The sequence below is a fragment of the Podarcis filfolensis genome (assembly GCF_964270895.1).
Source record: "Podarcis filfolensis genome assembly, chromosome: 6".
In the NCBI taxonomy this organism is placed as follows: Eukaryota; Metazoa; Chordata; class Lepidosauria; order Squamata; family Lacertidae; genus Podarcis; species Podarcis filfolensis.
The window spans coordinates 3,383,887-3,400,172 of NC_139609.1; the positions used below are offsets into that span (position 1 = coordinate 3,383,887).

At 40.9% G+C, this 16,286-nt stretch overlaps 1 protein-coding gene across 7 annotated transcripts in view; it reads right to left on the minus strand.

Moving 5' to 3' along the window:
* RC3H1 (ring finger and CCCH-type domains 1) overlaps positions 1-16,286 on the minus strand; it is a 65,153-nt gene that overhangs the window by 34,552 nt on the left and 14,315 nt on the right. For all 7 annotated transcript variants that reach the window (XR_014549878.1, XM_083621562.1, XM_083621564.1 and 4 more), the window contains exons 2-4: positions 5,046-5,407; positions 2,470-2,590; positions 336-575 (exon numbers count right to left, since the gene is read on the minus strand). Coding sequence is in view for 6 of the 7 variants with exons in the window: in XM_083621562.1 (XP_083477688.1) it covers positions 336-575; positions 2,470-2,590; positions 5,046-5,276 (592 nt within the window). In the remaining variant the exon portion in view is untranslated. The remainder of the gene's footprint in view (positions 1-335; positions 576-2,469; positions 2,591-5,045; positions 5,408-16,286) is intronic.

A 16,286-nucleotide genomic window follows, 5' to 3' on the forward strand; every position in this document is an offset into this window, starting at 1 on the left:
AGACTATAAGATATCTTGAAGCTGGCGAAAGTCAATATATAAATATTTTAAATACATGGAAATTTCCAGGGTTTCCATTTCATGCATCCCACTTCTCTGAATCCATTATCTATGAAGTTCAAACTGTCAGCACTATAGGGAACAGATATTTAGGGCAATATCAAATATTAATCAGAATCATACTTACAGTAGACCCGTAGAAATCAATGGACTTTTCCTTATTGATCAGTTCAACTAAGTAGTATTTTAGTCATTGAAATTTGTAAGTAACCAAATGCACTAATTCCCTTAATTTTGGTTACTATACCAAATGCCACGGCTTGAGTGATATATACCTGGTCCAAGGAACTGGCAGCCTCTGGCCCTCACTGCAGCCCAGAGGTTGGAAGAAAGTTGCTGGGGGTTCTGGTGCTGAAGAATGAGCTCCGTGACAGTTCTTTCACCCAGAGATCGTGCTGCACGCATAGCCCTGATCCGCCCTTCTTCCTCCACTAACTGGCAGTGGACTAATGTCACAAGTTTCCTTTGCATGGGGCGACTGAGTACACTCTGAGTGGTGCTGTTCAGTCCCACACCTTTAAAAAAAAAAAAACAGAAGCAGGGAAGTTATTTCTCAGTTTCTCAGGGACAATGCAAGGCTTATAGTTCATTGGCAGGTTAGTGAAATGGTACTTCAGTCTTAAGAGAGTTATTGCCTATAGAATGTCTTCTGTAAATATCCCTTTTTTTCTAGTTAGTGATCAGCTAAAAAATATTCAGTTGTAAACTAGCTTCCATGAAACTAAAACATCAAAAAGTCACTCTGGATAAGTGTGCACTACAAATGAACTGGAACTGTACAAAGTAGGCCTGCAAAATAAATTTTTAATAAATAATCAGGCAGCAGATTTGTTTCTAAAATCCTCCATTTTTAATATATTCTTACATGTTTCATGTTTTCTTTTTTCTTCCCAAAATTAATTCCTTGTCTTCGAAATGAACCAATTTAAGCCATCATGAAGAAGTCTCTCCTCTTTCTGTTTTTGCTTCTTCACCATTCATTTCCAAATAATGAATTTCCGTATCAATTTATGTTCGCACTACAGTGGTACCTCGGGTTAAGAACTTAATTCGTGTATTCACACTCCATATTACTTCATTGCCCTTCAAAGTAGCTGCACTGTTCCCATCATGAAGAACTCGCCCACATTTCTGTCTCACCCACCCCACCCTACCCTGGTTTTCCGCAGTGCAACTAACAAAGACAAGACTGAGTGCAGGGAATATGCAAGAGGGTTGAGGAAACTCTGTGAACACAGTAGTTTATCACTTGGAAAAAATGTGGGGTTTTCCTTACAAGAAATCACATGAACGCCCCCCCAATAGCATTGAAACTGCAAGAAAGTCAAACCAAGTGGAAGAAACTACAGGACGGGGCAGCAGAATTTATTTATTATTTAAGTGTCAAACATTTCTGCAGGTCACTGAAATGTCCTCCCTGTTATACTGTTTTACAAATATGCAAATTCATAAAGACTTAGCTGATCGTTGCTGGCACCTGTCTGTCTCGAGTACACCTACGGGGGGGGGGGGAGTCAAACCACTGCATCAGCAGCACCAAAGTGACCTCCCTGGGGTGCAAGCCTGGAGGTCCTGGGCTGCCCAGATGACCCTTCTCTCTCAGCCTTGCTGATGTGGTCCAAAGGAAAAGAAAACAATACTTTTGGAAGCAGCTTGGCTGCAGTTGTCGTCAGAAGGAGGCATGCAAGACGCCATCCAACTGTTTTAGGGACTTCACTCTGGATTTGTGTAGCGTCTACTCCTTAGCCCTTTCTTCTCCCAACGATATCCCTCAAGGCAGTGGAGGTTTAAGATCAGTTTTCATTCTCCTAGATGGGCTACTTTCGCAGGCTGACGAGCCCCATCTGACCCTCTTAGCTGATAAATTAACTGATTAAAATTTGCATAGTTGGGTAGGGTCCACAGTAACACCTTCTGCTATTTCTTCTTGCTGTTTGAAAATGAGGAATAACAGCAAGAATTTTTGAACAATCTGATTGCTGAATTTAGCACTAGCAAATAGCCACTCGGCTGGTCACCTGCGACAGAGCTCTTTTGGGCAATCAGAGTTAACTTGCCTAAAATGAAAGCAAGTTGGTTCCTTTCGGGCTACTGATGTGCCTCAAAGGTATTGTGTAGGGCAGGCTGGCTAGTAAAATACTGTGTGTAGTAATGTTTCAATTCTATTTGCAATTTTTCTTTTCTAACATTACTTTCCTGCTTGGCAGGGGGTTGGACTCGATGGCCCTTGTGGTCTCTTCCAACTCTATGATTCTATGATTCTTTGGCACTCAAAGTGATTGTGTTTTCAGCTGCAGGTTTTCATCCATTGTAGTCAATGTAATAGTGTTGGGGGTATTTTTTAAAAACCAATAGATGCTGCTTAACTGTTTTAGTTTTCTTATAATGTATGAAAGAGCACTTATTCACCTCTTGCACTGCTGAGTGGTTTAAGGTACAAGGCTAGTTCTTCCACACATTTCTTGGCTTCCTCATAATGCTTGGTATCTTCAGCGCCACTACGGAGAGTTATTGGCTGCTGTTCTGGCACCTGTGTATAGATAACAATCAAAGTACAAAAGTGAAGAGACTAGCAGTTCTAGTCATCTACCCCATCAACTGAGGAAAATGCAGTGCACCTCTAAAACTCTTTTAACTTTAAATAACACATATCACTTTAATACAAAGACGGACTGAAAAAAATTCAAAGCAAAAGTTCCTGTCACATACTTTTACAGTGAGCCTATCAAATTCATCATATTTGTACCATTCAGTACAATAGTTGCCTTGCAACTGTTCATCAAATTATCTTCTATGACAAGAAGACAATTTATTTTTCTTAGCACATCTGAAAATATTTTCCTTTTTTATTCATTTCTGTATCACCTTCCTATAAAAATAGATTCAATGCAGCAGGCGTTGAAATCAGGAGGAGTTTTTAAAAATTATGTTAGCATTCCCTTCAGTATGAAAAACTAAGTAAAAATATTCAATCTCAAAAGTGGTAGTAACTGTAGCCTATTACTTTGCCTCCACTGATCAACAGCTTATTACTTTGATTAAAGATGTAGCCAAAATGTAGCCAGACTCCCGTGTTTTCAATAAACTGTAACTTAATGACAAGGGAAAGTGCGAACTTCCCATCTATCCTATCCATACTCAAATCCTCAGAACTCCAGCAATTATTACAGGATTTGATATCGGACAAAAGAAAAGTAATGATGTCTGAAGCAACCCTGTTTACTATTTTTGACAAGCTACTACAAACATAAACATGGCTGTTACTAAGAGCTGGTTCACACATCACATTTACATAAGGTTCCAAGTTTGCAACCTGGAGAATGGTAAAAATAATAATAAATCCATCAATACAATAGAAGGAAAAGCGATCATGGCTTCTCTAACTAATTGCCACCACCCCCCAGCACATTTTGTTATCCAACACCAGCCGTCTCCTGCAGCAAGCAGGATTTAAGGTAGGCTGCATAACAGGCCAGAAGGGGGGGGCGTGGCAGAACTGGGGCATTAATGGCAGGAGAGGGGCCTGAAGCTACCTTCTCTCTTGAAACACTGGGAATTTAAGCAGGTACATAACTTTACCTCAAGTTGCAATTAGGCAACTTACTTGCACCATAGACCCAAGTTTTTAGGGAAATAGTGCACCCTACATCACTCATATGTTGTAAACAAAGTAATAACTTTGCAAAGTTAAGATTTGCACCTTTGTGGTTACTTGCTCTATCTGCCTTCTTGAGAACAATATAACATTTAAAAGTCCATGATCTGAAATACTTGTTGACTTCTATTGTCTATTATTTGCACATGGTTTTTTTAAATGGTGGGGGCTTCACTTATCAATCCTTCCTACCCCTGCCAACCTTTGCACCCCCAGACCACAGCAAACCCTTCACAACTCACCAAACCTCCTAGCCCCAACCACTAACCCCTTAAGACCTTCCTCTTTCTACCTCACGCCACCATTGCAGCCAAGCAGGATGAAGAGTTGGCTCAGCAGAAGGAACACCATGGAAAACCAGAAGTGCTGGACAGCACTTCATCTGGGCCAACTCTTCCTGCACAGCTCCTTCTGATGGGTAGGGTGAGCAATGTATTGATACATCGTACAACACCAGTTTATAGACCACATCATAAGAACCATTTCAAAACAAATTGAGTTGGCAATGTATTGCAAAACACAGCCTTCAAACTCCAGGGGGCCGTATAATTGCGAGCCTTCTGGCAGCTGGCTGGCTGGCTTCCCTCCCTTTCCCTTCCAATGGCAGAACAGTCCCACTCCCAGCCTGGGCACCCCACCCCCCCATAATTGTGGTGTCTCTACCTGGTGCAGGAATCATGGTTGGGCTGCTTTGTCCTTCCCCCTCTCTCTGTCTAGGGAAAAGTGGAAGGAGTTCACCCTCCAGACTTGAGGGCTTGCCTGCCTCTAAGAAGGGGAATCCACAGTGCAGACAGCACATACCTATTAAGCTCCATGACTGCTCCTTCGCCTGATCACCACCACTCCACCCAAGTTATTTTCATGACTGCTCCCCCTGCACACTACATAGTTCCATGTTTCAGACACTGTGATATATCACTATATCACAATGTTTAGCTGGTGATATACTGCAATGTTGAAAACCAGATATTGCCTAGCCCTGCTACTGGGATGACTCTTCATCTTAATTGGTGGAGGTAGAAGAAGCAGATTGCCAAGCTGTCCAAGAAGGAGGAAGGTGGCCAATAGCAGCACCAGCTGGCCTGGAGATTACAGGCAAAGGAGCAGGACAGCTGTTGGGTTTCTGTGACAATTTGTTCTGGCTGTCCCTCTGCAACTCAACTGGGCATCTAACACCTATCTTCACACTGTAGTCAGCAGTGCCACTTGTCTGTGGCCAAGTGAATTGCAGTGCAACAACATTATGACATTTTCATTATATATACAGATACATTTGCTCTTTCCACAGTAAACAAATCTGATGGGGGGAAACGGGCTAAGATACCCTTACCTGAGCACCCACAAGCTGCAGCAAGGCTGAGTTCACAGGAAGGTGCTCGATGTCTGTATTGATAGTGGTCTGGTCGAAGGGGCATGCCTTCCGGTGGAGCTTGTTCAGGCACATCTTGCATACTGTGTGGCCACAGCCCAGGCTGATAGGCTTCCGGATTGTTTCGTCGAATGTTTGTGTGCAAATAGGGCAGGAAAGAAAATCCGTCCATTGTGGAGCTTGTACAGGCATTTCTTCAGGCGTTACTTCACAAGACAAAATCTAAAGCACAGATTCCACTGGAATCAACTTTTTTTTGAAAAAAAATGTTTTTAAATATTTTCTGTAAGTACAGACAGTCAGCACATAGTGTGAAATATGACCTGAAACGTAAGCAAAAGAAAGAAAGAAAAAAGAAGTTAGTGTCTATAGATGTTGTACTATAAGCCAGGGGGTTAATCTATTTAATTAAGGCATCCAATGGTTTTCACAGACTTCTTGGGAGTAGCATGTTCCATTTTATTCCCAGGACTGGTGAAACTTTCAGAAAACAATTTACCCCCAGCCTTGGAATCAGTGGCCCAATTCACATGTCACATTTAAACTACAGTTTAAAAACAAGCTATGGTTTAATGTGCTAATAGATGCTGCTAAATGTTCCCAGAGTACTGCACCATTGACAGAACAAGCTAGAGTCCGCCTTGTCATATTATCTGAACTTAAGCTTGTGGTTTGTTTCCCGAGCAAACCATGAGTGCTAAGCCAAAAATGAACATGGTTCAGGTGATATGACAAACCAGACTCCAGTATGTTTTGTCTGCAGCACAGCCAAAGGAGGTGTGGTGAAGTGCCATAGAACCTTTGAGCAGCATGCACACTGACACTGCTCATTCACATTAAACCACTTTGTTTTAAACTATGGTATAATGGGACATGTGAACTGGGCCAATGTTTTACTGTATCAAGCAGAATACAGTGGTACCTCTGGTTACGTACTTAATTTGTTCTGGAGGTCCATTCTTAACCTGAAACTGTTCTTAACCTGAAGCACTGCTTTAGTTAATGGGGCCTCCTGCTGCTGCCACGCCGCCGAAGCACGATTTCTGTTCTCATCCTGAAGCAAAGTTCTTAACCCGAGGTACTATTTCTGAGTTAGCGGAGTCTGTAACCTGAAACATATGTAACCTGAAGTGTCTGTAACCCGAGGTACCGCTGTACTGCAAATTGGAGGTCAGAGTACCCAGTATCTTTCAGAAGAAAAGATCCCTAGAGTTTTTGGCAGCAGTGAGGCAGGAGGTGAATTGCCTATGTGAAAGATTTTGATGGAAGCATGCTAAACTTTTCACTTGGCCACAAAAACATTTTAATACCTCAATCTAAGGATCCTTATTCTTCTGTTTTGTCCCCTTCTTATTTGTTATTTCTGTGCTGGAAAGGGTCCTATTGCAAGAAGGAAAGCATGCCTTTTTCCAAAACTTGTTATTCCATGTCCGTCTACCAGTTACCAGAGCACACTGCCCTGTGCCATCACTGCAGCACGTGACATGCGTTAGGCACAGGCATACTGTGCCAAGTAGATGTGTTTATTCTTATTTCCATAGCCGTGACCTATTATGGGATAAACTCTGCCCACCTGGATTAAATTGGGCAATATGGGCAGGATTGGCAGGATTACAACTAGAATGACATGGTGCAGCCAGGGTGAGCATTTCCCACCTTCCATGATTTTGCAATTTCATTTGGCTATACAAAAGCATCTAGGATATTTTCTCACAGGACTACAGAACACATACCAACATGGTGGTGTATCAACTGCCTGAGTAGAGCAGGAAACACCGGCCAACCCACAATGTTACTAGATCACAAATATTTTTTCTAAGCCTATCCCTTCAGGTACATCTGGCTTAAAATGCCACACATTTTATAAAGCTTTCCTGTCTGGAAAGAATTTTTACTCAGCACAGAGAACCATGCAAATCCACAACTAATATAAATAATTCTCCTCCCCCCCACAAGCAAGTAGGAACACCTTTTGATTATCTGCAAGACCAACCACAGAATCCTAGAGTTGGAAAGGGCCCAAGGGGCATCTAATGCAACTCCCTTTAATGCAGGAATCTCAGCTACAACATCCATTACAGACGGTCATCCAACCTCTGTTTAAAAACTTCCAAGGAATGAGTCCACCACAAGTATCAATAAATTTGAAACTATGTGCTGAGCTAGCACTAGATTCTGTTAAGTTATACAACACTGCATATATTTGTTTCGTTTTGCACCATTTTATATATTTTGTTCCTTCTGGTCAGTGAGGGGCAAGGAAGCACCAACCTCTGACTGCTTCTAAGCCCATCCCAGGCTTTGTTCATTTCATCAAATGTTGCTCACACACCTTTAACAGGCAAGCTGCCGAGGAACTTGGTACCACCACCAAGTTCCTAGGCCGCTTGGCTGTGCTGATGGTGAAGGTGGGAGGATGACGGCAATGGCTGTGATACTCAAATTATGGCATTTCTCAAGATATGGCATTTTTACTCAGTCCCCAATTCCAAGCTTTGGCTGTGCTTACAGAGCAACATATGTGTTCATGCAGCACTAATTATTAATGTTACGCAGCAAATACATTTTGTACAACAGCATTTTTTCATTTACTTACTATACAATTACTAAATGTTCAAAAATGTATACTCTCTTAGAGAGACCCCCCTGAAGACTATGCACCTTTTAACATGGCTGCCCACAGAGGCATTCATATCTTCAGATGTGATTATCCTTGTTTTCAAAACCTAACAGCAACTGGACCTTGATAAACTAGTTGGAATGAACAGTATTAAGGTCTCACAGTAAAGTAACTGTTTTCTCATGATGTATTTGTGCATCTCATAAAAGAAAAGAATCACAGACTACTTTTCATACACTGCTTTCAGAGAAAGCAGACAGAATAAATAGATAGATAACTAAATATAGATATATAATCATTTGAGACACAGTAGCTACATTCGTACATCATGCTTAAGTTAAATCTTTGTTTAAACAAAACTGCTTTATTACCTATGGTTTAAAGTTGGCTTATTTTGAAACTGACCATGGTTAACATTAAATCACAATCCCCAGTTCTGACAAAAATACCAGCTAAGTTTAAAGGAAACAGAAATCAAGTTTCTGAACTCCTCCAGGCAACATGGGAGGGGGAAGGGGAGAAGAAGTGTCTGTGGCTCACTGTGGCTTGTGCGCACTGCACTAAACCATGATTTAGCACAGGGGTCACCAACATGGTGCCCTCTAGTTGTTGCCACTGATCATGTTGTCTGGGGCTGGCAACACTTGCAGGAAACCATATTGGCCACCCCTTGTTTAGCATAAAATGCAAATGCAACTATAGATACAATCCCATAAACTTAGTAAGTTTTATCATACACACGATAGGAGGAAAATAGAGACTTGTATATGGTCAACCAAAGGAGTATGTAGTCAATGTGAGTGACCCTGAAGTCAGGGAGGGACTAGCTGACTTATAGTCCATACTCTTAGCTGCTATACTATACCAGTACTTTGAAATGCTTTCCTGAAATATCATAGTGTGGAGATGGTAAGCTACATGTTCCACGCTCAGAAAGTTCATGGCTCAGAAGGTTGCTTGTTTCTTGTGCTTCACAGGAAGTAACCATAAAACCAAGAGGTAATGTGTGTGTTTCTCAAGACACTTTCATAAGCTTCCTGGCAAAGTTGAACTATGCAATGAATCATTTAGTGAGAGGAGCAGTTTTTGTTTTGTTTTTTAAAGACACCTATTTTTGCGCACAAAAATCATACAGTTCTTTTGATTTATGAAGACAGGCTCTTATATTTCCACCAGCCAATATCTGCAAGTGCACAGCCTTAAGGACACCTCAAGTAAATAATCCTCCAACTAGATCCTAGGGCTCAGTTTAAACTAGACAGATCAAAACAAATGCATCTGTCATGTGTGCATATTCATTAATTATGTGTAAAATACAGGGAATGCATTGGTCATGGTTTTCAGCATCCTGATTCACCATCCACCTTCTAGAAGAAGACACATTTACAGCCCTTGCTGCTGATAAGAGACAAAGTTTGGTAAATCTCTGAAACTTGCATGGAACTTCAGCGGTCAGGATGCAAGTTGTCACTGCCTACATGATTAGCAGAGCAGGAATAAAAATAATAATCATTATTAATTACCCATCCTTCACCAGCAGGTCCCAGGGTGGGTTACAACAATTAAAACACAATGTTAAAAGCTGCTTTAAAAAAAATTACAATCTTAGGTGGGTCTTAAAAATAAGTGAAAATGCCAGGGCACCAGGATGGAGCCTGACATCACCACCACCTGGAGCTGCATGCCTGGGGATCATTGAATCTTAACGGTTTTCACACACTAATACAACATCCAGAAGAATTCTATCCATTATATTTTATCTGCACAATCTGCACAATCAGAATGAATTTTAGGAACCAAAATGCTTTTTCTGTGCAGTGAATGATGTTATAGGCTGGAATAGGTGGGTTGTCCCTGGATAGAATGACTTTTCTGCTTTAAGTTCTCAAAGTTCTTAACCTAGTTCAAGGTTGCCATCTGAAGTAGCCAGGTGTTTAACTGAAAATCAATTACAGTCAGTTCATCAATTGAAAATAAGACTTCAGAGCCATTTTGCCCCCAAATGGCAAACAGACATTCTGTTTTGGCAGCTATAACCTTGGTTTAAGGAGCCATTTGGCCCCTAGCTTATACAATCATGGGAAAAAGTGCACCCTCTTTGAATTCTGTGATTTTACGTATGAAGATATAATAACAATTATCTGTTCATTAGCAAGTCTTAAAATTAGGTAAATACAACCTCAGATGAACAACATCGCATGACATATTACACTGTGTCATGATTTACAGCCAAAATGGAAAAGCCATATGTGAAAAACTAAGTACACCCTTACTGTTTCCATAGAAATTAAGGAGCTAAGTAGCAAACAGATGCTGCTAATCAAATATCCTTGCTTAATTGATCATCAGCAAGTGTAACCTCCTCTATAAAAGTTGAAGTTTTGGCAGTTTGCTGGTCTAAAGCATTCAGGTATGTTTTAACACAATGCCAAGGAGGAAAGACATCAGCAATGCTCTTAGAGAAGCAACTGTTGCTGCCCATGTAATTGGGAAGGGTTATAAGGCCATCCCCAACGAATTTTAAGTCAGTCATCTTATAGTGAGAAAGATTGTTCACAAGTGGAAAACATTCAAGACAGGTGCCAATCTACCCAGGAGTGGACGTCCCAGCAGATTCACCCCAAGGTCAGACCGTGGAATGCTCACATAAAGTTACTGCTGCTAAAGGTGGTTCTACAAGCTGCTGAATCATAAGGTGTACATAGTTTTTCACATATACCGTCTCCATTTTGGCTTTATTTCTGTTAAATGAATCATGACACAGTGTAATATGTCATGCATTGATCATCTGAGGCTGCATTTACCTAATTTTACGACCTGCTAAGGGGCAGATGATTGTTATTACCGTATGTCCTCATACATAAAACCACAGAATTAAAAGAGGGTGCACTTTTTCCCTCCATGACTGTATATCTGAATTTCTAACACAGCTAAAATTCAGTCCATCACCACCTCCAAGCACTGATCTAACACTTCAACCATCTCTTCTGATTCAGATGGGGCAGAGAAACAGAGCTGGGTGTTGTCTGCATATTGCTAGCACTTCACTCCAAATTAGATGACAGCTCAGAGGCCTCACAGAGATATGAAATAGAATGGCAGAAGAAGATGGAACCATGCAGGACACCACAGGACAACTCCCATGGGACTGAAAAGCAGCCTTCCCTAACCGCTTTCTGGAAATGGCCCTGGAATAGGAGCGGAACCACTAAAGCACAGTGCCCCAACCCCCACTGAGGCGCTCCAGAAGTTTAAAAATCATGCAAAAACAGCCATATAAATGCAGTAGATTATAAAAAATTATGCAGGTTGCAGAATTATACTTTTTTCTGGTACACATAGGGTACCATAAAGGTTTTTTTTTTTTTAAGCACAAAATACACCACTGGCATTTCCCCATTAACAAATGTAGTTAACACTTTCACAAAAAGAACCGCAAGCCAATTTACTGCAGGTCTGCAATTTTTTGTTCAACAGACATTTATTTCAAAATATATCAAAACCCGCTCTGTTTTGTAATAACAGACAAATAAAAATTTGTCTCCTGCACTTCAAAATCCTCATTCCAACAGCCCTGCAAAGCATTCACAATTCAAACAGCTCTCAAAGTTAAAATCACAACTACACCTTTATAAAAAGAATGACTCAGTTGCAACATACATGAAACGTTCCGAGTTTCTGTTACACAGAATTTCCACAGCTATAGAGAACAGCGAAACAAAGACTCTCTTCTGGTCAAGTAAAATATGCCACATGATAGTGGTAGAGAAGTTTGAACATTGAAAAAGTGGACCTTACTTTTGCTTCTGAAGCTTCTTGATTATCAGACACACACACTTGAGCTAATATTCTTTACTTAACAAAATATTAAGAACAGAAATTCTCAGAGCTAGTCTACTGTGTTAACTGCAAGTTTCAAGTTTATTACTTCCTCATTCTTTATATATACACACACATCCCACAATTATAGCAACGCCTGTCTCGGTGACACAGTGTTGTCAGAAATCCATGCCTTGAAAGACACAGCCGCATTAGCCTAAGAACAGCAATCTTAGAATCATAAAATCTTCTGCTTTAAAAAGAAAATTACAAGAATCATGGAATCATAGAATTCTGGAGTTGGAAGAACAAGATGGAGCCGGGTTAGGTGGAACCCATAATTCATAAGGGTTAGCACCTTGCCTTCCAGCAGCTTTGCTCCACATGTCTTCACATAACTCAGAGCATGACAGGAGGCTTCAGCTAACAGATAAAGTGAACTAAAGTGAACTAAGGTTGAATAGATGACCCTTTTGCAGTAGAGCTTGCACCAGGGCTATCCCCAGTAAGTGTGTCCCATGTTACTCCTCAAGAGTTTCAGAAATTATGTTCTTTTAGATACAAGCTACCACTGCAACAGTAATAGCACAACAGGGCTAAGTCATGTACCAGTTGTAATCTTATAATCCTTAATTTTTTCCTGGATGTCAGTTTATACTTGCTGTTTGATTCTTCTTTCTCAAGTACAGTGGTACCTCGGGTTACATACGCTTCACGTTACAGACTCCGCTAACCCAGAAATAGTGCTTCAGGTTAAGAACTTTGCTTCAGGATGAGAACAGAAATTGTGCTCCGGCAGTGCGGCAGCAGCAGGAGGCCCCATTAGCTAAAGTGGTGCTTCAGGTTAAGAACAGTTTCAGGTTAAGTACAGACCTCCGGAACGAATTAAGTACTTAACCCAAGGTACCACTGTACAGCATTTGTCCTTGTTGCATTTGTTACGTTCTGTTCTTAGGAACTGCTAGCAATTTTCCTTCCTGGCCAGTACACCTCTTTCCACCCTTCTGCTCAAGCTTCACAGGCAAAATCAGAGGGCAAGGGCTGAGCACTCCGCACTCCCAGAACACCCACAGGGTGAAAGATCGTTCTTGGTTCCCAAGCCCTATTTTCGAGTGCCCTGACAGACACACAATGGTTTCAACTAATAAACATGAAACTACTAAACATTTCCACTAATAAACATGAAGGAAAAGATATCCTGGTCAGCAAACATAAACAGAATTGGGTCCCTCAAGTGGCAGATAAAAAAACAAACAAAAAAAACCCCCCACCAGTCCCTAACGGGGGTTTCGATATTCACAGGTACTCTATCTTTTTCAGACTCAGCCACCTACTGCTTGGCTACCCATATTTTGAACCTTCTTCATAATTGTTTCTTCTTGTCCACAAAGCCAGACCTTTTCTACAGTGGTTACAGTCCTTCTCTATCAATTTAGTTACTTGAGTAAAGGAGCAAACTATGTTGGTGTGGTATGGGTTTCACAACACTGAATTACCTGAATGTTAGGTCCTAAAGCAATGCAACATGGTAATCTGGGAAGTCTTGAGATTAGGGAGGAGATTTCTTGGGCAAGGAGAAAAAGCAATGACAAAGGAAGAAAAGGGTTTCCAATAATAAATTCTAGCCATCGTCTGATGTTTGGGGGTGCCTATCTCCAGGAGTCACCATAGGGCATATGCATATAATATCCCTGATGTAAGGATATAATCTCTCTCTTTTCTTCTGGTGCAATAAAATTTTTCTACGGATTTGCAGCTGGGGCAACTAGCAGTTATTACAATTTATATAATGCACCCTGAAAGGTTAACAATTTAAGTGCTTACTGTATTTCCCAAAATGCCTACTTGCAACATCTTTCCATTTAAGGAAGCAACACTAGGAATAGAACCAGTGCAATTCACTACCTAATCACCATTTTAAAACAACAGCTGCTACAATACTGAACATACATAGCAAAAAGTGAGTACACAAAAAGCCCTTTATCAGGTAATATTTGGGAACAATATGGACATATTCTCAGATAAAGCCCCTAACATAATGTCCTAACATAATTTATGTCCTAACATAAAATTCCTTTTCCACCGTTTTAAAGAAGGCAATGCAATTCAAGACACATTTACAGCAATATTCAGTGATAAAATGCCAATGTGTTGCATCCTACATATTCCATTTCTATCTAATATATCACTTATTTTTATAAAAGTCCATAGTCAAACATTATTACAAGTTCTAAAGAGTATGCAAAACACAGCCTCCATAAACTACATAAACTAGTCTTCCCCTAATAAATGTATAGTTCTGAAGAACCTGAATATTAAAGACACAGTGAAATGAGTTCTCCTGCACAGATCCTGTTTTATTGAAAAAGGGAATATGTCTCCCTTTAGGGAACACCTCACATGCTCCACAGTGGCTGATTAGAGTCCTTGATATTCCACAACTTGACAGTCATTTTCTTCCAACACCCAATAATCCATCTCCCTGATTCAGCATAAGGGCAATATGATAATCATCTTGTCATGATCTTCAGAATGCCAGATTCTGCCCTTCCTCGAGTTCATTATTAGTGGTGATGTTGATCCAGTAATAAAAAGGTAGGTTACAGGATTGCTTGGAAATTTGAAGGTGGTGTTTTTTCAGGCAGGCAAAGTACTGGATTTTCTCTCAGGCTAGTGCTTCCCCCCTTTCCCTTCTGTCTTCATTTCTAAGCCTGTCATAGGAAAGGGGAGAGATGTCTCTAACGGCATTTGCAGGAAATGGAGGATACAGACTTTCTGTCATACTTCCTTGGCATGATCTTTTTCAGGGCATTTCTTACATCTGAGACAGTAATAGAGACATGGCGCTTCTTTTTCCTCAAGCGCTCAGCAGCCAAGGACACCTTCTTGTAGAGGTCATGCACACAGAAATGCAGGATGTTCTGGGCCTCATTGGTCATTCGAACACTATCAAGCCGCAGCTTCTGTGCTTTCTTGGAGGGCCTTCTGTCAGGGAGCTTCTTTCCATGACCATGCTTTGTACGCCTCCCAGGTATCTTTCCCCCTCTGGGCCTTCTCTGCCTATACTGTGTCCTGTACCGTGGCCTTCGATGCACCTGGCTTTTTTTCCTGGTTCTCCGGGTGGTAGCAGCCATTGTTTGACTTTAAGTTCACACAGCCAAACTCCCTGCCTGCCTGAAAATGCTCATACCCTGTCCCCTGAAATAATCTTATATAGGTCTGGCTATTCAAATAAGCAACCAAGTGCAAGCCCAGTGATTGGCTGACAAGAACAAAGCCCAACTTAAGCGCCTCATAATGACTTAACTGTGATCCATTCATCCTGTACTGAAATGGGAGATAGTAACAGCTCTACTAACCATGTTGTGGCAGGATACTAGCACAACTTGTTGTCATTTGAACCTTCTTAGAATGAAGAAGGCTGTTTATATATACCACTAAGATGTCTTCTTACTATAACCTCTTTGAATATATTATATTAAAGATGACTAATATTCTCTCAGCCATTCTCTTACTCCATTCCAAAAGCTAATATAACTTTGTAAGTCCTATGGCTGTTCTGTAGACAATGCAGAGCATTTTTGAAAAAGACAGATAAGAAATTCTGGACAGAGAACATGTCACATTTCTACTTCTGCCCTGGAAAAGCGAGCAAACACTTACAATGAGGTTCACAGAAGAATCTCACTGGAATGGTCACTGTGCATGGGCCAGAATTTCATGAGAAGTGAACAGTGGTAAATTTGGACCTGGAAAACTTGGGTTTGAATTTCCAGCTTGGCCATGAACCTCACTTAAACCCAGTCACAGTATCCATGTAATGTATCTCAAAACATTGTTGCAAGGATAAATCATGTAAGCCACCCTGAGCTCTGTAGAAGGGTAGAATGAAGGCAATATAGTAGAACCTCAGGTTGCGAATGTGATTCATGCGGGAGGCACATTCGCAACCCGCAGCACTGCGTTTGCGTACACGCGTGACATGATTTGGTACTTGTGCGCATGCACCGAAACCTGGAAATAACCCGTTCTGTAACCTGAAAAGGCGTAACCCAAAGCGTCTGTAACCCGAGGTACCACTGTATAATAATAAACCAACTATTTTACCTGAGGAACTAGCTCATGTCTATGAAGTGCCCTTATTACAACACCATGAATGTGGGCTACGCTTTTTGTAGTGTCTTATCAAAGTTACAAGTCTATATTCAAAGTGGGTACATATTCATTGCCACTCTCCTGCTCCCCACAAAGTTTGGTGAATCTAGATCTGACCTCAGTCTATATTCTGGATTTCAGGCACAGGGGTTCCACTAGTGATTACTTCCTTATACCACTCCTTGCGATGTGCAATTTTTGGTTCTTTTCTCTACAAGCAAAATAGGGGGGGGGACTGAAGTAGAAAACCATTGCCCCAATGTTGAAGAAAAGGGCTATTGGAAAAAAAAGGTATGGATTCATATGGGAAATATTTTGTTACCTTCAACCAGAACAGCTTGTGACAGGGCTTTTCATTCAACTACTTTCAAATCAGGCCAATTCCAGCTGCTTGTGTCATGCTATCTATTAGAGTGTAGGAGGGGGACACACAAGGTGCGAAAGTGAATCAGTTCACTTTCAGTAGAAAAAAGAATCTCGCAACTCTTAAAAAGAGGTTGTCACAAATACTGTACTGCAAAGTACTTAATCCTGATGACATTATCAAAACCCATTGATTTGTGTTGATAAATTATAATGAATTCTAAAATTGCAATCCCCTCAGTGTG